Source organism: Oncorhynchus tshawytscha, unplaced genomic scaffold (assembly GCF_018296145.1).
Source record: "Oncorhynchus tshawytscha isolate Ot180627B unplaced genomic scaffold, Otsh_v2.0 Un_contig_37_pilon_pilon, whole genome shotgun sequence".
Taxonomy (NCBI): Eukaryota; Metazoa; Chordata; class Actinopteri; order Salmoniformes; family Salmonidae; genus Oncorhynchus; species Oncorhynchus tshawytscha.
Window position 1 is genome coordinate 947,141 of NW_024609825.1, and position 21,117 is coordinate 968,257.

At 44.1% G+C, this 21,117-nt stretch overlaps 1 protein-coding gene across 1 annotated transcript; it reads left to right on the forward strand.

Moving 5' to 3' along the window:
- The first annotated feature begins 4,701 nt into the window (after positions 1–4,701).
- Positions 4,702–20,760, forward strand: LOC112263829 (tripartite motif-containing protein 66). Its single transcript, XM_042319082.1, has 19 exons — positions 4,702–4,768; positions 5,089–5,154; positions 5,272–5,345; positions 6,120–6,333; positions 8,849–8,978; positions 9,273–9,389; positions 9,699–9,813; positions 10,278–10,424; positions 10,605–10,722; positions 10,878–11,698; positions 13,595–13,816; positions 14,746–14,896; positions 16,843–16,921; positions 17,027–17,216; positions 17,454–18,523; positions 19,167–19,299; positions 19,477–19,551; positions 19,652–19,804; positions 20,019–20,760. The coding sequence occupies exons 1-19, from the start codon at positions 4,702–4,704 to the stop codon at positions 20,253–20,255; spliced, it is 4,179 nt and encodes a 1,392-aa protein (XP_042175016.1). The 3' UTR covers positions 20,256–20,760.
- Positions 20,761–21,117: the final 357 nt, after the last annotated feature.

The following is a 21,117-nucleotide window of genomic DNA, read 5'->3' on the forward strand; positions in this document are numbered from 1 at the left end:
TAAACACATTCAGATACATACAGTGCCTTCAGAAAGTATATACACTCCTTGACTTTCTCCTAATTGTTTTGTGTTACAGCCTGAATTGAAAATGTATTACATTTAGATTTTTTGGTCAGTAGCCTACACACAATACCCTATAATGTCAAAGTGGAATTATGGTTTTCAAAATTTTTTTTTTACAAACACCATAGACCTACATATACCTAGACATACCAAAACCCCATAGAATTACAAAAAAACATAGGGTAAAAAAAACGAAACAGACATTAAATATCCCTTTGAGCATGGTGAAATTATTAATTACACTTTGGATAGTGTATCAATACTCCTAGTCATTACAAAAATACAGGTGTCCTTCCTAACTCAGTTGCTGGAGAGGAAGGAAACTGCTCAGGGATTTCACCATGAAGTCAATGGTGACTTTGAAAAAGAGTTACAGAGTTTATGGCTATAATAAGAGAAAACTGAGGATGGATCAACAACATTGATTCAGGACATGACGTTAATTGCATTCCCAATTTTTTTGCATTATTACTTTAGTGCCTTGTTGCAAACAGGATGCATGTTCTTGAATATTATTATTCTGTAAAGGCTTCCTTCTTTTCACTCTAATTTAGGTTAGTATTGTGGAGTAACTGCAAATTGGTATGTTTGGGGAAAGTCCAATGCAACACATTACTGAGGACCACTGTCCATATTTCTAGCATAGTGTTGGCTGCATCATGTTATGGGTATGCTTGTAATGTTGAGGACTGGGGTTACAAAAGAAATAGAACAGAGCTAAGCACAGGCAAAATTCTAGCGGAAAACCTGGTTCAGTCTGCTTTCCACCAGACACTGGGAGATTAATTCACCTTTCAGCAGGACAATAACCTAAAACACAAGGCCAAGGCCTACACTGGAGTTGCTTACCAAGAAGATAGTGAATGTTCTTATGTGGCCAAGTTACAGTTTTGACTGAAATCTACTTGAAAGTCTTGGCAAGACCTGAAAATGGTTGTCTAGCAATGATCAACAACCCATTTGACAGAGCCTGAAGAATTTTTAAAAGAATAAAGGGAAAATATTGCCCAATCCAGTTGTGGAAAGCTCTTAAAGACTCACCCAGAAAGCCTCACTGCTGTAATCACTGCTAAAGGTGCTTCTACAAGGTATTGACTCAGGGGTGTGAATACTTATGTTAATTAGATATTTCTGTATTTAATTTTCAATACATTTGCAAAAAATTCTAAAAACATCTTTTCACTTTGTCATTGTGGGGTATTGTGTGCAGATGGGTGAGAGAAAACAATCCATTTTATCCATTTTGAATTCAGACAGTAACACAAGAAAATGTGGAATAAGTCAAGGGGTAGGAATTCTCTCTGAAGGCACTGTTTCACTGTGTACATGGATTCACTATGCCTGATTTTGAACAGAGGACCGCAAGAGTACCTTCAGTGAGGAGAGTGCTCAAATGATTTAAATTATGCATATCTTTTATGATTTTTTTATATGCTATTATCATTAATTCAATACGGATACATCTGTACCCCAAGGCAGATTCCAAAGAAGAGTATTGAACACATTTTTCTCCTGTAGGCCATATAATGAGTTATGGACTTAAAATGGGTTACTGTGAACTTGACAGTAGCTTCCAGGCAGCTCGGTGGCAAGTAAAGTTCTGTATTTCATATTACAGTATTATTTATACTGTAATATAAATACGGTATCAAAGCAAGTGCTGTGTAATGACACACAGTACAATACCGCTCTAATGTACTGTAAAAAAGTAAATGCTACCGTAATCGGAAAATAATGAATGGATGAATGAAATCAATATAGGGAGTGGTTTGTATTTCACAGTATTATACAGTAATTACAAGGGATTGGTGCAAACAGGTTGGCTGCTAGGTAAAGTGTTTACACATGACAGTATATTCATGAATATTTTGTGTTTTATATCACTTGCTCTTCTAGAGGCCTTAACAAAGGCTTCCAAACTGGCAGCGACTACAGGGCCAAACAGACCAAAAGGACATGGCAAAATGCTCAACTATTTTAGGTTTTAGACTTGCTGCCACTCCAATCTGTCCCATATGCAAATTGATGGGGCAAATTAGTACAGCCTTCTCACTCACGGGTGCAACCAATATAGCCTATGACAAGGCGTTCCCATAAATACACGATATGACCAAAAGTATGTGGACAGAGGGGGAACAATAATAATTTGATGAATCCATTTAACTGATGCGAATTCAGAATTTGGATATTAGTGAGGATGATACTGTATTAATCTCTCAGTGTTCATATGAGAGCCTATTGTTACTAGATAATGAGAAGGTATTCATCTACAGTTATATATACCGCAGCAGGTTGGTGGCGCCTTAATTGGGGTGGAGGGGCTCATGGAATGATATCAAACACATGGTTTCCATGTGTCTGATGCCATTACATTCACTCCGTTCTAGCCATTATAATGAGCCGTCCTCCCCTCCTCAGCCTCCACTGATATATACACTACATGACCAAAAGTATGTGGACACAGTATGTGCTCGTCGAACATCTCATCCCAAAATCATGGGCATTAATATGGAGTTGGTCCCCCCTTTGCTGCTAGAACAGCCTCCACTCTTCTGGGAAGGCTTTCCACTAGATGTTGGAACATTGCTGTGGGGACTTGCTTCCATTCAGCCACAAGAGCATTAGTGAGGTCGGGCATTGAAAGGTGTTCGATGGGTTGAGGTCAGGGCTCTGTGCAGGCCAGCTAGTCAAGTTCTTGCACACCGATCTCGACAAACCTTTTCTGTATGGACCTCGCTTTGTGCTTGGGGGCATTGTCATGCTTAAGCAAGAAAGGGCCTTCCCCAAACTGTTGCCACAAAGTTGGAAGCACAGAATCGTCTAGAATGTCATTGTATGCTGTAGCATTAAGATTTCCTTTCACTGGAACTAAGGGGCCCGAATCATGAAAAACAGCCCCAGACCATTATTCCTCCTCCAACCAAACTTTACAGTTGGCACTATGCATTCAGCCAGGTAGCATTCGCCTGGCATCCGCTAAACCCGCACTGCCAGGTGGTGAAGCGTGATTCATCACTTAAGAGAATGTGTTTCCGCTGCTCCAAAGTCCAATGGCAGCAAGCTTTACCCCACTCCAGTTGGCATTGCGCATGGTGATCTTAGGTGTGCGGCTGCTCGGCCATTGAAACCCATTTCATGAAGCTCCCTACGGACAGTTATTGTGCTGACATTGCTTCCAGGACAGATGCGCTGCGCGCTTCAGCATCAGCTGTCCCATTCTGTGAGCTTGTGTGGCCTATCACTTCGTGGCTGTGTCATTGTTGCTCCTAGACATTTCCAATTCACAAAAACAGCACTTACAGTTGGAAAGGTGGCATTCTATGACGGTGCCACGTTAAAAGTCACTGAGCTCTTCAGTACGGCCATTGTACTGTCAATATTTGTCTATGGAGATTGCATGGCTGTGTGCTCGATTGTATACACCTCACAGCAACTGGTGTGGCTGAAATAGCCAAATCCACTAATTTGAAGGGGTGTTCACATACTTTTGTATATATAGTGTATGTTAACAAGCCAGAAACAACAATACCATGCACCCACTAGTGGTCAAAAGGTTTTTTGTGCTCCAAAGATATGGTACTGTATTCTGTGGGGTGGAATTATAGTACCATTAGAAATACAGCACTTCTTTCCCCGCCCACAATATTGTCCACAATGCACCATAATTTACAGTATGCTGCAGTAAAACATTTCAGAGTATTGATAATACCCAAAATGACCCTATAATTTACAGTTTACCATTACAGTGTACAGTACAGGAAGTGGTTGAGGGGTTTGGGCAGAGAAGTCATGAATATTTACAGTTGCTATGTAGATAATTGTCAGATCAGGGAAGTGACATTGGAGTGGTTTTTCACTTGGATCCCATCACCTCAGTGTTAATGGATGTTACATAGGTGTGCTTTCAGGGGAGACATCACCAGTGAAGTTTCTATTATTGTGACATCTCTAGAGATGTCATGCTTTCAGGCTGCCTTTTATCCAGTACCAACCTCACTTAGCAGGGCAGGAGAGCTGTCCCTCACAGAGAGGTATAGTGCTAACACCTTTCTGGTTTAAAAGCAAAATGGGGAGTATGAAAGGGAAGGAGGGGGGTTTAAAAAGCAGGAGAGCTGAGTGAACAAGAGGCGGGGTCCGCTAGGTTTGACTAATTGTGTTTTAAAGTGGGTCTTTGAGCACACAATGGGGAATGGGATGGTTTTTAGCTCCCCTGTGAAGCACCAGAGGATGAGAAAGTTGTCAGATTTGTAGGTCAGACTGCAGGGGTTGGTGTTAGGCAGACTCAGAGCAGCAGAAATGATGGTGTTTTGATCGTGATTTTACATAGTGAGGGTGTCTTACTACTCTTTGCCACAACTCTGTCTACATTACAGCAACGGGAGGAGTCATATCCCCCCTTCTAATAGTGTCACTATTTGCTGATACATTTTAAGACAGTTACAACATGATCCTCCTCTCCAGTACTGTATATGGATTGTCTTTCCAGCCATGAAGTTAGTTTTGTTTCCTTGCAGTGTGCCATTCCTTCTCTTCTGCAATACTGTGATAAAGATCTTAATTGATTTCATCATTTTAGAGAGAATAGCAGGAGTGTTTCCTACTCCCATCTGGTGCTCATCAGAGCCTGACCCGGTTATGGTGTGCTACGTGAGCATGTGTGGCTCCAGAGGGACCTGTCCCTTCCTTGTGCTGATACAGGGATGTAGAAGGAGGTCACCAGCAGCCCACCACAACCCAGCCCACCACAGCCCAGCTCACTACAGCCCATCCCATCCCATCCCAGCCTGCTCCACTCCTGTTTGCAGTGCTTACAATTCCCTCCAACATTGTAGGTCATTCGGCCTCTCCTTCCATTTTGGGAAGGGCTTCCGGGGATATTTCGCCCTAGAAAAAAAATAATTATCGTATCTCCCTAATTCCCAATTATTATGCACAGGCTTATTTAAGAAAAAGGATTATATGTTTTGTGTGTTAGAGGATGGATTTGAATTTGACACTCCTCTACTTCTGTTCTGTGAGGAGTCCTACAGACAGATGAACCAGGCGAGGAGAGGAGAGGAGAGGAGAGCTCAGCACGCAGGCTGTCATGTAAGCCATATTCTCTGGGGCCACCTCTTGGTGCACGTTGCTTCCTGCCGCAGGTAAAAGCGTCAGTGTGAGTGCTGTGTGTGAGCGTCAGACTGTGCTGTCCTCTCCCTCCCACAGCGAGAGCAGCTCTGCTGGGTACCAGCTCTACCGTTCACCAGAGGACACATTACCCCACTGCTGACATGGAGAAGGTAAGGCGTTCAACGTTCTATTAACATTCCTATGACACGGCTGACATTACCTCAACTCTCTTTTTTCCCCACAAGTAGATTTTCTATTCTACTATTGTTTGTGCCTCTGTGTGTAGAGGCAATTGCAGAAATAGAATGAATGTATATGCGTGGACTTATTATTTGCTGTCTTAGCCCGAGGGTATTCAGACCCTCTCAAGTCTTTGATGTACTTCAGTGTATTTCTAACGAAGTGAATATGAATTATTTTCCAAATAACTATAATGTTAACTGTTAACTGTAATGTGATGAGGATGAAGAGATACACAACACGTTCTAAAAGAAGAAAGGATCATCCTGTGGAATTGGCATGACTTCAGTATGACCTGTTTTGTGATATTGTTGCAGCTGTATTTTGATATGTGATTTCAGTACATTTGATTTGAATGTGCACTTCATTCTGTGCTACGAGTTGTCTTTAAGCTGCATTAAAAGGGAAATGAATCAGCTGGTTGAGCAGCTTGTGTTTGTGACTCAACATGGCTTCATTTTGAGGAACTTGATCGAATGCATCTAACATTCTCTGGGAATAGCTCAGAATGTGTGAGCATCGACACAAGTAACCGCTCTGAGGAGTGTGATTTAGCCCAAAGTACAGAGGGAGGTAACACTAATACTTCTGACATATGTCACCCCATCTTTATATCAGACGACCTTGTTGTTTTGTGTGTGTGCTTGTGTGCGTGCGTGCTTGGTGTGTGTCAATATATGACAGGTCTTCTCTGTGTGTGGCAGCGTTGCTCAGAGTGCCCAGAGCCCAGGCTAGCCCAGAGCTTGTGTACATTCTGCAACAAGTGGCTGTGCTACCAGTGCACAGACATGCATCAGCACCAGAGAGCCACCCCTCAGTGCTCAGACCTGCACCAACACCAGAAGCCCACTACCCAATGTGTCGACCTGCACCAGAGGGACCAGATGGCCCCCAGCTCCCTGCCTCCACCCGAACCAGGCAAGCATCTCTCTGTCCCAGACAGGTTCTCCCATCCCTCACTGTCTCTCCAGTCTCCACATCCAAGTGTCTCTGGCCGGTTGGGTGGAGATGGGCTTCGTTTCCCCGGGGTCGTCACCAGACCTGTTTGTGTTTCTTTGTTTCAACTTTTCCCATGTCTGTTTGTTAATCATGTCTCAGTAGGAATGATTGTGATGAATTATGCATGCAGCCTGTAATGGTTGGTGGTACAGTAATGGTTCCTGCAGACCCTTATGTATTACAATTCCTTTTATCATGTGGCCCACATTCAGAGAGTGAACACTGAGAATGACACTATTTTTGTAGCAACAGTGTTATATTATTCGTGGATGCTGAAAAGTACGTTTCTAGGTCTCTACTCTTGGATGCTAAAAGGCGAAGTCATACTGTAACTCTGTGATCACATATCACCTCTATTGCCACCTCTAAGTGTTGCTGTCTTAGTGTGTCAGTGTTTTGTTTTGGTGTTTTGGTGAGAACATCAGTTTGAAGTGTTGCGGGTGAGAAAGCGTAGCTCTGCAGGCAGGATGTGGTCACTCAGCATTTAGCACTGGGGCTGTGCTATGCAGCGCACAATAGGCCTTGTGGAGAGCATTGTGCAAAAGGCACTGCTCATTGGAGTGGTGTGTCCAGCAGAGTGCAGTAGGGTTGTGTTCAGCGGATAGCTATGTTCAGCAGAGACTTTAGTCAGGCTCTGTGGGCCTGTGTGCAGCAGTTTGCAGTGATGTGCTTGTTATTTTATAGGGTTGTGTTCAGCAGATAGCTATGTTCAGCTGAGACTTTAGTCAGGCTCTGTGGGCCTGTGTGCAGCAGTTTGCAGTATGAACTGTGATGTGATTGTTATGTTATAGGGTTGAGTTGAGCGCTTTACTGTTCTGTTGAGTCAGTGTTTAGTTGACTGTACTAACTAGGGCCATGCTTAGCTGTGTGTGTGTGTGTGTGTGTGTGTGTGTGTGTGTGTGTGTGTGTGTGTGTGTGTGTGTGTGTGTGTGTGTGTGTGTGTGTGTGTGTGTGTGTGTGTGTGTGTGTGTGTGTGTGTGTGTGTGTGTGTGTGTGTGTGTGTGCAGCAGCAGTACTGTGTATTGTTGGGGGCTGTGTTTACTCATCGTGACCCTGTGGTCTCTCTATCACATTGTGATCTGCTTCCTGCCCCTTGTGGTATGTGTGCATTTGTGTGTGTGTGCATTTGTGTGTGTGTGTGTGCGTTTGTGTGTGCGTTTGTGCCTGCGTGTGTGTCTGTGACTGTGGGAAAACCTTCTGCATCACCCCAGAGTATAGACATAGGACCAACTTTAATGTGTACAGTGGATAGCCATCTGAACATCACCCAGTCTTCTCAGTCAACCCCTCATAACAATGCTTAGGCCTGCTCCGAGTGCAGTGCACACAGTTTCATGACACAATCATTACCCAAGAGGGGAAATCAACACCAGCATCAGGATACAACAATTGGTTGTTACTGGTCTCAAAAGTAAATTAAAGGCTTCAGTCAATTTGTGTCCAGTTTTGAAATAAATTAACTAATGCCACATGGTGATTGCTTGGACTCCGTCCCAAATGATTCCCTATTCTTACATAGTGCACTACTTTCAGCAAGAGCCCTGTAGGGAACAGGTGCTATTTGGGATACAACCTTAGTGTGAGGAAATGATAACTTTGGGCAGGTAGTCTCATATGTGCTGCATAAGAATCACATTTCCAGCTATTTATACAGATAATTTGCATAGAGTAGGAACTCTCATTACATTGCAAATCAAATGACTAATGCTGCATTTATTTTTAAAACATGGCCGTTTATGCATGCACACATGAAAGTAATTTGTTCTCTAGCAGCATTTGTTACTGTCTACATCCTGCGGTGTGAAGGTTTTGTTTGATTCTTCAAAAGCCAACCGAACAAAGTTATTAATGTAGATTGGCACTGGTCTTTCATTTCTCCGATCAAAGACCTTCTCTCTCTGTCCTATTTTCCATCTGTCTACCCATTCTTTAAGGCCAGAAATATTTACTAGATTTAAAGGATGCCATATTTTCCTAACCTAAAATAGTTTTGGAATGATGATGATACTGAATGACTCATGTAATGCATGTTAACTTGAGGCCAATATCAGATTCAACGTATTTTCCAATTCTAAAATAGAGTAGAATGAGATTGCAGATAACATTTTAAGCAAAATTAAACAAAACTAAACAGGAAACATTCAGCGAAATAGTAGTTAGTCTTGTAGCTTGATATAACAATAGAATAAAACATTGATGTACATAAACTGTGTGCTGCCAGACATGAATGTTATACAGTTGCCTTTTAGTAGGCCACTTTTGTTTACATGATGTGTCTTTGAACATTTGTTTGCGTGATATATCTTTGTGCATTTATTTTCTTGTACAGCACCAATTACTCCCAACGGCTTAAGCTGTAGTGTGAATTGCTTGTTTAGTCCTTCTCTGTGGTAATGCTATGCTTCTCTCCCCCCTCCCCCTCTCTGCCCGGCAGGCCCTGGCTCGTGTGGCCGCCCCATCCTCATGTGCCACTCTCACAGACAAGAGCCCTTGGAGCTCTTCTGCGAGTCCTGTGACCTCATGTGCTGCAGCAGCTGTCACCTGTCCGCCCACAAGAACCACAGGTCAGTCCTTAGACACGGCACAAGGGCATTACAGTGAGGGGCTAACAGCAGGTTAAAAACCTCCTGCGTTGTGTCTGGTGCATATCTTCAACCTACCTAATTCTAATTCAGTCCATATGATACATTGCCCTGTTGCCTGTGATTTTGCAGCACATTAGTGGTCCCAATAGTCCCTAACGTCATACAGTAACTATCCCTCAAGGAGATGCTTGAAATGAAAGGGTGTAAAGTGGTGAGGTTAAGTGGTGTTTCTATTGTATTATTTGACCCACTGTGATATCTGTTTGTCCTCAGGCTGGTGCACATTGGAAAGGCCCTGCAGGACCAACAGTGGCAGTTTGAGAGCCTGATGGCTCAGGTGGAGGAGAGGAGGTCTGCAGTGGAGAGCACAGCCAAACAGATAGAGGACAGGTAAGCTCTGCTTGTACAACACATTACTGACAGATGTGTAGAATGATCAGGAGTATACACTGATCTCATAAAGCCAACAGCTGGTGGTCTCAGAAACCTGGCTCAAATTTACCAGAGCAATGTGGACGACATGTATATGTCCTCTCAAAGATCATATACAATACACTCTCCAACTCTGAATGAAATACCCATCTAACATATGTAAAGCATCCAAGTGCAATAAAGCACTTATACACCACAATCCATCAACTGTTTTGGTTTCTCTGTCAGTAATCAGAATGTCATTTATTTTCTCTGTGTTCCTCTCAGGCTGCACGGTGTAAAGATCACGCAGAGGAAGGCTGAGAACCAGATTAAAATGGCAAAGATGATTATGATGAATGAGCTGAACAAACGGGCCAACCTATTAATAGAGCAACTGGAGGTAATGACTTTCCCCCTCTCTCCCTCTCTTTCTCTCCCTCTCTCCCTCTCTCTTTCTCTCTCTCTCTCTCTCTCTCTCTCTCCCTCCCTCCCCTCAGTCTCAGTATTTCCAGGGGCATTCATCTCCAGTGTCTAGCTGACCATGAAGTACATGGTCCTAATCAGGAGCGCTCCCAACATTATCTAATCAGTTCTGACCGCTCGCAATGGAGAGGCAATAATGATCTGTCAAAAAAGCAGGGATCTTAGGAATGAAATCCGGCAAAAAACAAGCCATTGATTAGCCCCTCTCTTTCCATCTGTAAATCACTCCCTCTGTGCCAGCAATTACACGTGAGCATGTTTCTGTCTGCCTGTGTGTGTGTGTGTGTGTGTGTGTGTGTGTGTGTGTGTGTGTGTGTGTGTGTGTGTGTGTGTGTGTGTGTGTGTGTGTGTGTGTGTGTGTGTGTGCGTGTGTGTGTGTAGAAGATCTCGGAGGACTTCCAGCGGCGTCTGGAGGACCAGCTGCAGGGGGAGATAGAGATGTGCAGCCAGCTGGACCACGTGCAGAACTTCATCAGCTGGGCAACGGCCCACCACCTCAAGAACCCACTTCTCTTCAGCAGGGAGCTGGTAGGTCTGAAGGGACAGAAGGGTGGGCTTGCGGGTCAAACACAAGGCCATTTTTTTGCCGCTTGTAAAATACTATGCCATTTTCTTGTCTCATTTAAAAACACAGTAAGAAAACATTTTTGGAGTTGATTATGGAAAAAAGTTAATTTGTGCTTTTACATTACACCTGTCCTCCTTTAGATTTCTCTCCAGATGCAGCGCCTGCTTGAACCCCCACTACACTCAGACGCCTGGCTCCCTGTGAAGATCAAGTTCAACTGGGATGCCAGCTACTGGACTAAGCAGATCTCAACTTTGGGTAAACTAAGGCTTAAATGATTTGGCTGCAGTAGCTTGGCTGCAGTGACTGGTTGTAAACTGGTTGTATGTCATTATTGAATGTGTTGCATTTAATGTCTTCCTACGGGGAGACCTGGCCTGATTCCTAAACTACAAGTATCTATGTTGTTCTAGGTCAGCTCACTGCAGAGGGGGGAAATCGCTCCTACTCTGAGGGCGTGGCCTTCCCCAGCATCCTGAGGCCCCAGCCTATCACCTGCTTGTCCCTGCCATCTATGTGCCATGGAGGGCGGGACCAGGGCTGTGCCTTCCAGGCCTGCTGTCAGCCCCAGATGTGCTGCCTCCACTGCATACCCCCACAGCCAGCTGTGCAGCTGGACAAGACCCAGCGGGAACCCAACCCCTACTCCGCCAGGTGTGCTCAGTCCACCCTCAGCTCTCCCTCCCTGGCCCTGCACCAGAGTCAGCTGCTGAGGTGCTGGGGCCCTGACAGTCCTCCAGGTCCACCAGGTGTGGTGCCCTCCTCCATGCAGCGTCCCCAACAGCCAGCGCATCTCCCGGCTGCTGACCCAGGCTTGCTCAGCTCCAGCTCCAACAGTGGAGGTCTTGGACTCCAGCCCCCAGCCACAGCCCTCTACCAGCCTCAGATTCAGCCACTTCCCGACACTCATGCACAGCCAGCCACAGATGGGGCCTGGGAAGGCCAGGGCCAGCAGGCCAGCAGAGAGAGAGAGCAGACTCCTGGGCAGCCAGCTGTGGACAGAGAGGTGTTGACAGAGCAGATCCAGGAGGGGAGCAGGGAGAAGACACATGTACAGACAGGGGTGGACAGAGAGGTGCTGACAGATGGGATCCAGCAGGAGCAGCAGCAGCAGCAACAGCAGCAGCAGCAGCTCCTGTCTCCCCTAGTGGCCGAACTGACAGTGGAGCAGCAGGAGGGAGAGCAGCAGGAGGCCAGGACTACACAGCCATCCAGGGACTGCAGAGATGGCAGGGTGAGTTGACCAAAGCACACTATAATGAACATTGTTTCTTCACATCAGAGATGCTTAAACCATATCAACGTAGTAAAGCTGTCCATTTTTGCTCAGCGATAGTGCACTTTTGGCCCACGTTGGAGTTCCCCCATTGTTGTCTGTTGACCAGAGAGTTGTATAGGTCCCACAACCTCATTTCGCTTTCACTCTGTTGACTCCCCAGTGGTCACACTTGTCCCTCCTCATTCTCTATGGCCTTATAGACCTCACCACACACTCTGAGCTCAGAGGTGTCAAAACACACAGTCTTGCTCACAAACACCTCTCAGACTAACAGTAGCACACATGCCTCAGCCCTGCCTCGCTTCTGGCCAAGCACACATACACGCACACACAAACCACAGGTCACACACCTGTCCTGAAGAGAATACTTCAAGGTACAGCCATTGTTTCACTTCGGTTGTGCATTATGGCAGAATAAAAAGCCAATGGGTTGAGGGAAGGCTGGATACAGTAAATTGGTTTCATGGTGTTATAATTGAAGCTCAAAGTACATTGTACCGCAGGGAGCTTTGCGTGATAGCAAGTCTTAAACCCAGGCTGACAGCAGTATTATCTGTCTCAATATCTACATACAGCGGATATTGAAAAAATTTGGGCAATAACTTTGTTTACCCCAAATTATCAGTCACAGTGGTTGACAGCTGCCCTGAAAACAGATGGTGCTACAGAAACCTGCCTGGCTTCCATTTGAAGAAGGGACTATGCTTAAGAAAGAGGCACACTAACACAATCAAAGCACCAGCTATGCTGAAATATATTTTTTTAAACTTAAGTGCAGCATTGCAGTAAAGTTAAAAAAATATTCTACTGTTTATTATTAGTACCCTTGGTAGCAGGGATTGAGCAACCGAATGATCACTGATCAAAAATGTTCCTCCTGCATGATTAAAACAACAGAGGCACATGATTTCCGCCTTGCCAAGACACAGTGAGTGAAAGTGAGAAGAAAAAGCGCTTGGGCGCAGCCACATACGTACTTAACCTGGTAATAATGAGACACTTGGGGAATTGGTGGAGCTGGGAGGTTGATTTCAGCTCTGGGTACACTTCTCTCAGATACATCCCTGTCTTCTGTCTCGCTCCCTCTTCCTCTAGAAGAGGATTATAGCTTTTTTCTCCACATTTAGACTCCTTCACACCTCTCCTCGGGGCGCGGATCAGGTAAGTGTTTTAACCGAGTGGTAATTATGAGCACATGTTCTGTGTCAACTGGTCTAAATCTCCATGGTGTGTGGCGCGCTGTGAGAAATAAGACAGATAAAAAAAGGGGTGAGAGGAGAGGAGGGGTGAGAGGAAGAGGAGGGGTGCTGAGACACAGGCTAGTACTCAAGCTTTGTCAGGCGTATGGCTGCATTAGCACAGAGACACAGTTGCTGGGGGCTTTTTGGAAAACTTGCATTAATGAAATGATGACGAGAGGAGAAGGCCAATGGAGGAGAGATGGAAAGAGAGTCTAATCTGTGATGTGCTAATGCCGCTTATTCAAACCAGCCTAGCTAACGCACTTCTGATGGTGGATTTACATACGATAATTGGTGTTGTAACTAAACCCTTCATTATCAGTAGAATAACGGTGTTGTGAGCAGTTGTGTGGGTCATCTCTCGCTGAAATGAATGGGCTTTGCAGCGATTGTGTTGTTTTTAATCAGACAGGCAGGGCTCACAGAATTGATTCTGAGTGGCGTCCTTAGTGTGTGTGATACTGAAGGTGGATCTGCCACACACCTCCCACCACCGCACTGTCTCTCTGTTGCTATGACATGAATAGATGCACCTGTGTAGTATGATGCTCAGTCAGCAACAGTAGAGTGTGCTAAGGCAGTCTGCTTTTGTGTTTCTGTGTCCTGACAGAGATCCACTTCACTGGAGATGTCTGTGACGACCCATGGGTTCAGTGTTGATGCTCAGAGCAGCAGGCCCAGCTCACTGTGTGGGAGGAAGAGTCGATCCCAGAGCATCCCACCAGAACTGGCAGGCCCCTCCAGCAGCCCTTCCACAGACAGGCCCCTGGGGGCCACCCACAGCTTAGCAACAGCAACAGCAGCCGTGGAACGGGGACGCATGGCAGACCAGGTAACCCATTAACCCATTAATGAACAGAGACCTGCTGCCATAGAGATCCTATACTTCATGTAATTCTATGCCTACTGCTACCAAGGAGAGTGCAGGTGAAAGGTCATGGCTGACTGGAGACAAGCAATTCTCAATAAATGACTGGCATTCTATTATAAGATTTTCAATGGACAATTAATGGACATTTTAATTGTGATCGAGAGTCATGCCTATTCTCTTCAACTTCCATTATTACATGTCAGCTTCTTAAGGCTGTCTAGCTGTTAAGGCTGTTCTGATCAGAGCTTTTATAGGATACATGCCATTGTACAGTTCCATTAGGGACATTACAGTATATCTACAAAGAAAAGAACATTGTAAAAGAAAAGAAAATTCCAAATACTGTATCTAGTACAATATGTCAGATGAAAAAGTTATTTTGAGGCACAGTCTCAGCAGTTTGGGATTTGATTTTAAAGGGATACATATAAATGTGGCAGAAAGGTTTGGCTGTCAGACTTAAAACCTTGTTCTTGTTACACACTTGGCAATGTAAATTCTTTGCAGAGGGTAAAACACATTACCAAAAAATAGAACTGATACAGCAATGAGTCCATTTGCTTTTATTGCAAACAAATTGGACAAAGTTGCTAGTGTTGCTGTTTAAAGGTACATTTAACAAAATTACCTCTTTGGGTCAATCAGATTCCAGGTTTTTGGTGGCAAAGCCTTGTCTTGTTTTTGTCTCTGCAGTTGACTTTGTAGCATGATGTAGTACAATACCCATAATGTTTTGTAATGATATCTGGTTTATCTTACCAAACACATTCCTAAAGCTAACACTAAGGTGTCCCTCCTCCTTATTCTTACAGACTTCGGATGTAAAATATGGTTGGTGTCTGTGCTTGATATAGTAGTTGATGTTGATTATGACTGATTTCCTCCCTCAGCAGGGTTTTATGGATCTCAGGCGGAGGAGGCTGTCTTCTGATGGAGTGATACGATCTGTGGCCTCCCTGGAGAGATCCTTAGCCACTCCTCCCTCCAGAGGCCAGCCCAACCTACACCTGTCACCTTTGACCATTTACAAGACAGAGCCTGGTACTGAGCTACTTACTTCCAAATATTATATATTTATCATTTATTTACAGTGGGGCAAAAAAGTATTTAGTCAGCCACCAATTGTGCAAGTTCTCCCACGTAAAAAGATGAGAGAGGCCTGTAATTTTCATCATAGGTACACTTCAACTATGACAGACAGAATGAGAAAATAATCCAGAAAATCACACTGTAGGATTTTTTATGAATTTATTGTCAAATTATGGTGGAAAATAAGTATTTGGTCACCTACAAACAAGCAAGATTTCTGGCTCTCACAGACCTGTAACTTCTTCTTTAAGAGGCTCCTCTGTCCTCCACTCGTTACCTGTATTAATGGCACCTGTTTGAACTTGTTATCAGTATAAAAGACACCTGTCCACAACCTCAAACAGTCACACTCCAAACTTCACTATGGCCAAGACCAAAGAGCTGTCAAAGGACACCAGAAACAAAATTGTAGACCTGCACCAGGCTGGGAAGCCTGAATCTGCAATAGGTAAGCAGCTTGGTTTGAAGAAATCAACTGTGGGAGCAATTATTAGGAAATGGAAGACATACAAGACTACTGATAATCTCCCTCGATCTGGGGCTCCACGCAAGATCTGACCCCGTGGGGTCAAAATGATCACAAGAACGGTGAGCAAAAATCCCAGAACCATACGGGGGGACCTAGTGAATGACCTGCAGAGAGCTGGGACCAAAGTAACAAAGCCTACCATCAGTAACACATTACGCCGCCAGGGACTCAAATCCTGCAGTGCCAGACGTGTCCCCCTGCTTAAGCCAGTACATGTCCAGGCCCGTCTGAAGTTTGATAGAGAGCATTTGGATGATCCAGAAGAAGATTGGGAGAATGTCAGATGAAACCAAAATATAACTTTTTGGTAAAAACTCAACTCGTCATGTTGGGAGGACAAAGAATGCTGAGTTGCATCCAAAGAACACCATACCTACTGTGAAGCATGAGGGTGGAAACATCATGCTTTGGGGCTGTTTTTCTGCAAAGGGACCAGGACGACTGATCCGTGTAAGGGGAAGAATGAATGGGTCCATGTATCGTGAGATTTTGAGTGAAAACCTCCTTCCATCAGCAAGGGCATTGAAGATGAAACGTGGCTGGGTCTTTCAGCATGACAATGATCCCAAACACACCGCCCGAGCAACGAAGGAGTGGCTTCGTAAGAAGCATTTCAAGGTCCTGGAGTGGCCTAGCCAGTCTCCAGATCTCAACCCCATAGAAAATCTTTGGAGGGAGTTGAAAGTCCGTGTTGCCCAGCAACAGCCCCAGAACATCACTGCTCTAGAGGAGATCTGCATGGAGGAATGGGTCAAAATACCAGCAACAGTGTGTGAAAACCTTGTGAAGACTTACAGAAAACGTTTGACCTCTGTCATTGCCAACAAAGGGTATATAACAAAGGATTGAGATACACTTTTGTTGTTGACCAAATACTTATTTTCCACCATAATTTGCAAATAAATTCATTAAAAATCCTACAATGTGATTTTCTGGATTTGTTTTTCTAATTTTGTCATAGTTGAAGTGTACCTATGATGAAAATTACAGGCCTCTCTCATCTTTTTAAGTGGGAGAACTTGCACAATTGGTGGCTGACTAAATACTTTTTTTGCCCCACTGTATTTATTATTATACAATATACATTTCTCAGATGTATTTATTTCTCAGATGTATTTATTTATGTATACACTGTACACTGCAATTCAGATCTAGCTGCCAATATTGTACACCATGGCTATAATAAATGACATCTCTCTCTCTCTCTCTCTCAATAAATATGTTTTGATTATATAGTAACAATATTCTCTTATATAAACATATGAACACTGAGAAATGAATACAATATCATCATCACTAATATCCAAATTCTGCTTTCACATCAGTTAAATGGATTCATCAAATGATTATTCTTTCTCCTGTTTACCAGATTATGTTTATGCATATGATGAGACTGGGCATGACGTCAAAGGAAAATGCAGAATACAAAGAAAGACTCCAGACAACAGGTACATTCTATTTAAACATCACACTAATCTTTAAAAAATGTGTTGAAGTCAAAAGGGGAAAAGCTACAGTTATGTTGCTTCACCACTTCCCTCTTCATACATCAGTGACAGAGAGGTTCAGAAGGAACCTGGGAGTTCCAGTTCCAAGGTTCCAGTGGTGTGTTTGGAAAGGCTGAAGATCCTGGTGTCTCGGATCCCACCACAGGGGCGGCGACAGAGTGACCCTCTGTCAGACACTGCAACAGAAAGGACCGGACCTGTTCCACAGAGGGGATGGAAGGACAAGATGACTGAGGTAGGCTCCACTAAAACACTGTGAACTTCTCTTCCAGAAAGTCTATGATGTCAGATTATACTAGTTTCATAACCACAATAAACATTATGTCTGAACTAGTTTTGTCCGCCAGCTGGTTCTTATAAGCGGCAGCAATTAGCCCGGAGAAGAGGTCTGAACTAAATTGCAATGTGTTGCAGATCACGGTAAAATACTACTGGCATGTTCTAAATCTCAAACTCTGTACTTTGTCTACAGGGAATATCAAAAGAAGCCAAGGTCGCAACGGACAGCCCGTCTCTGGATAAACAATACTCAGAGAGACACACTATCAATCAATCTCTCCCACCTCTAGTAATCAATGATTGGCCTGAGCATGGAAGACACAGTCCTCACAAAGAGCTCACACTGCAAGTACCCGCCACTGATCTTGTATCACCTCCACCTTTCTCTGCACCTGACCTTGACTCTGACTCAGATCCCAGGTCAATCTCAGAAATAGTTTCTGACCCGGAACTGGACACGGACCCACAACCAGAATCGGATCCCCAGCAAGAGTCTGACCCACAACCAGAATCTGACCCACAAGCTGAGTCTGCATCGGAGGCTGGTCTGGAATCAGTTGCTGATGAGGAATCTCCTGATGAGGCTGCTACAGAATCTGAACCTAGTGTGGAATCAGAACCTAGTGTGGAATCAGAACCTAGAGTGGAATCAGAACCTAGTGTGGAATCAGAACCTAGAGTGGAATCAGAAGGTAGTGAAGAATCAGAGAATGGTTTAGAATCAGAGAATGGTGAAGACCTGGATGCTGATGCGGAATCGGAGGCTGATATGGAATCAGACCTCCAACCTGACCCTGGCTCAGACCCCCGTTTTCCATCTGAAACACGTCCGAGATTAGATTCAGACCTGGAATCAGACTGTGCACAACCCCCTGAATCACAAGGGTCTGCAGAATCTGGACCAGATCTTGAATCGGAGCCAGACTCAGCCACTGACCCAGCCTCTATCACTCCTGACCCAGCCTCTCTAAGTCCTGAACCAGGAGTGGAGTCCCCTCCAGCCCAGAAGTCCCTGCATGCAGACCCTGGTCCACAGATGCATTGTGAAGGAGCTGAGCAGGCCCTGCCTGGGGCAGAGACCATGGAGATGCAGATCCATTGTGAAGGAGCTGAGCAGGCCCTGCCTGGGGCAGAGACCATGGAGATGGAAAGTGAAGACTTCTGTGCCGTGTGTCTGATCGGAGGAGACCTTCTATGCTGTGACCGCTGTCCCAAAGTCTTCCACCTGTCCTGCCATGTGCCTGCTCTCCTCAGCTTCCCCACGTAAGTCATCTCACCACCATAAGTCATAGACTGGGTCCCAAATCGCATCCAATTCCCTTTATAATGCATTACTTTTGACCAGGTCTCATGGGGCACATAAGGTTCATAGGGCTCATAGGGCTCATAAGGCTCACATGGCTCATAAGGCTCATAAGGCTCATAGGGCTCATAGAGCTCATAAGGTTCATAGGGCTCATAAAGCTCATAGGGCTCATAGAGCTCATAAGGTTCATAGGGCTCATAAGGCTCATAGGGCTCATAGGGCTCATAGGGCTCATAAGGCTCATAAGGCTCATAAGGCTCATAGGGCTCATAGAGCTCATAAGGTTCATAGGGCTCATAAGGCTCATAGGGCTCATAAGGCTCATAGGGCTCATAAGGCTCATAAGGCTCATAGGGCTCATAGGGCTCATAAGGCTCATAGGGCTCATAGGGCTCATAAGGCTCATAGGGCTCATAAGGCTCATAAGGCTCATAGGGCTCATAAGGCTCATAAGGCTCATAGGGCTCATAAGGCTCTGGTCAAAAGTAGAATAAGGGCCATTTGTGATGCCTCACTTCTCTCATCCATCAGTCTTGTCTACACTACTGCTCTGTGGTTGAAGATAGCCAATGTCTGCCTCTGTGTCCTCTTCCACTTCAGGGGTGACTGGGTGTGTACCTTCTGCAGAGATATCCTGCAGCCAGAGGTGGAGTATGACTGTGAGAACCAGAGGCTGGCTGCAGAATGTTCAGGAAAGCCACTACCTCATGGTCTCTCTGCTTGTGACCAGAGAGTAAGTATTATTCTTCATTATGAAAATGTAAATCAACTGACACTGGACATATTACTGGTAATGACCAGTCTGTGGTGTCAAGGAGGGCTCAATGTCTTCTGTAAGTGGGGTTTCACACCTACTAGTTACAGTAAATGTTATTTATCGTAAGAAATCAATGTTGTCCCCCCTCTGTAGAAATGTGAGAGGTTGACTCTGTTGATCTGCAGCAACATGCTAAGTGCTCCCTTCCATGAGCCGGTCAGTCCACTGGTAAGTGTTCCCAATCTTATTCTTAATCACCATGTTAGTATTCACAATACTCCGCAAAAACACAGTGATCTGGTTTAATAAAACATGTTTTGAAACCTAGGCTCGCCACTACTACCAGATAATCAAAAGGCCCATGGATCTGTCTGTGATCAGGGCCAAACTCAGCAAGAGGAGCACTCACCACTACTATTCACCTGAGGAGTTTGTGGCTGATGTCTCCCTCATGTTCAGGAACTGTGCAAAGTTCAATTATGTAAGTTATATAGATTAATAATAATAATTTAGTGATAGAGGTTAAACTGTATATATTGACCACTCTTTCAGTGCTATATTGTAAATGCATATTTTATTGTATCATTTACATTATTAAATGTCCCACAATGCAATTGTAAGTACTGATCTGGGTCACAGTAGTAAAACCTGAGATGAGCTGTGTTTAATTTCTGGTTTCTCTGTCTGTCCTCCAGCCGGACTCAGAGGTGGCCCAGGCAGGTCGCAGCCTGGAGATGTTTTTCAGCTCCAGACTCAGGGAGGTGTTCCCAGACAGGGCCTTCCCTGCAGCCGAGGATGACTCCGACAGCGATGAGTACGACGAGGTGTACAGAGCAGCTGAGGGAGGCTTCCCCTGGCCAGAGAAGAGAGAGCAGTGCCACAGGAAGAGGAAGAGGAGGCACTCTCTCAGCTGGAGGAAGCATAACTTCTAGTTGTAGGCATCACTGGCATCACTATCACTGGCTATTTTGAAGGACAGTATGACATGATATTGCACTGGACGTTTCCATCCAAGAGAGGAAGCTAAGTTTTTATGAAGGGATTGTATGTACATATTTACATTTTGAGAATTGTACTTCTTCATTATAAAGGTTATCTGCTCTTAATTTGGCCTGATATTTGTGTCAAATATTATTGTATAAGTATAATCTTACTTACATCTTTATACTTAATATGCCTTTATAAACTGCGTTTCTGGTATTTGTTTTTTGTTTCAGATATATTTGGAGATTCTACCTATATTTGTAGATTCTCCATCATATATACAGCAAAACCTACAAGGTCAGTATTGATAAATGGTAAACATATTTATAAATGTTAAACTCTACAATATCTTGTTTTATATATCAATATTGAATGTTTTTAGTGGCTAAATGATTGCAGGCAATTAGTAAATACAGACTATTAATGTTAATATTTCTGTCTTGCATTTAATATATATATATATATATATATATATATATATATATATATGTATATGTATATGTCTCTCTGTCCTATATGCACTTGAAGTACAGTATAGAATGTTATGTATGGCCTCCCTTTTTTACGGTAATGATTTGAGTGACTGACAGAGGGCGCCCTAGCAGCAATGACTGAACAAAGGAAAAGGTTAAGTTCATATTGAACCAAGGGGGTATTCAAAGAAGATTAAGATAAATACAAAAATGAACATACCTTTAGTTGAAATTGCCACAATAGTATTGCAAGGCACGTATGCTTTAGATTGGCATTTGTTCAATCCTAATGAAATCCTACTTCATTAGGATAAGGCCAGTATTAATAATGATTATT

What these genes read in the sequence shown, in the direction of transcription:
- LOC112263829 (XM_042319082.1), top strand. Translation starts at nt 4,702, where the DNA reads ATGGTGTGCTACGTGAGCATGTGTGGCTCCAGAGGGACCTGTCCCTTC. An exon ending in CATTTACAAGACAGAGCCTG is followed by an intron (nt 14,897 to 16,842) that starts GTACTGAGCTAC and finishes CCTGTTTACCAG; the next exon opens with ATTATGTTTATGCATATGAT. An exon ending in AGAAAGACTCCAGACAACAG is followed by an intron (nt 16,922 to 17,026) that starts GTACATTCTATT and finishes TTCATACATCAG; the next exon opens with TGACAGAGAGGTTCAGAAGG.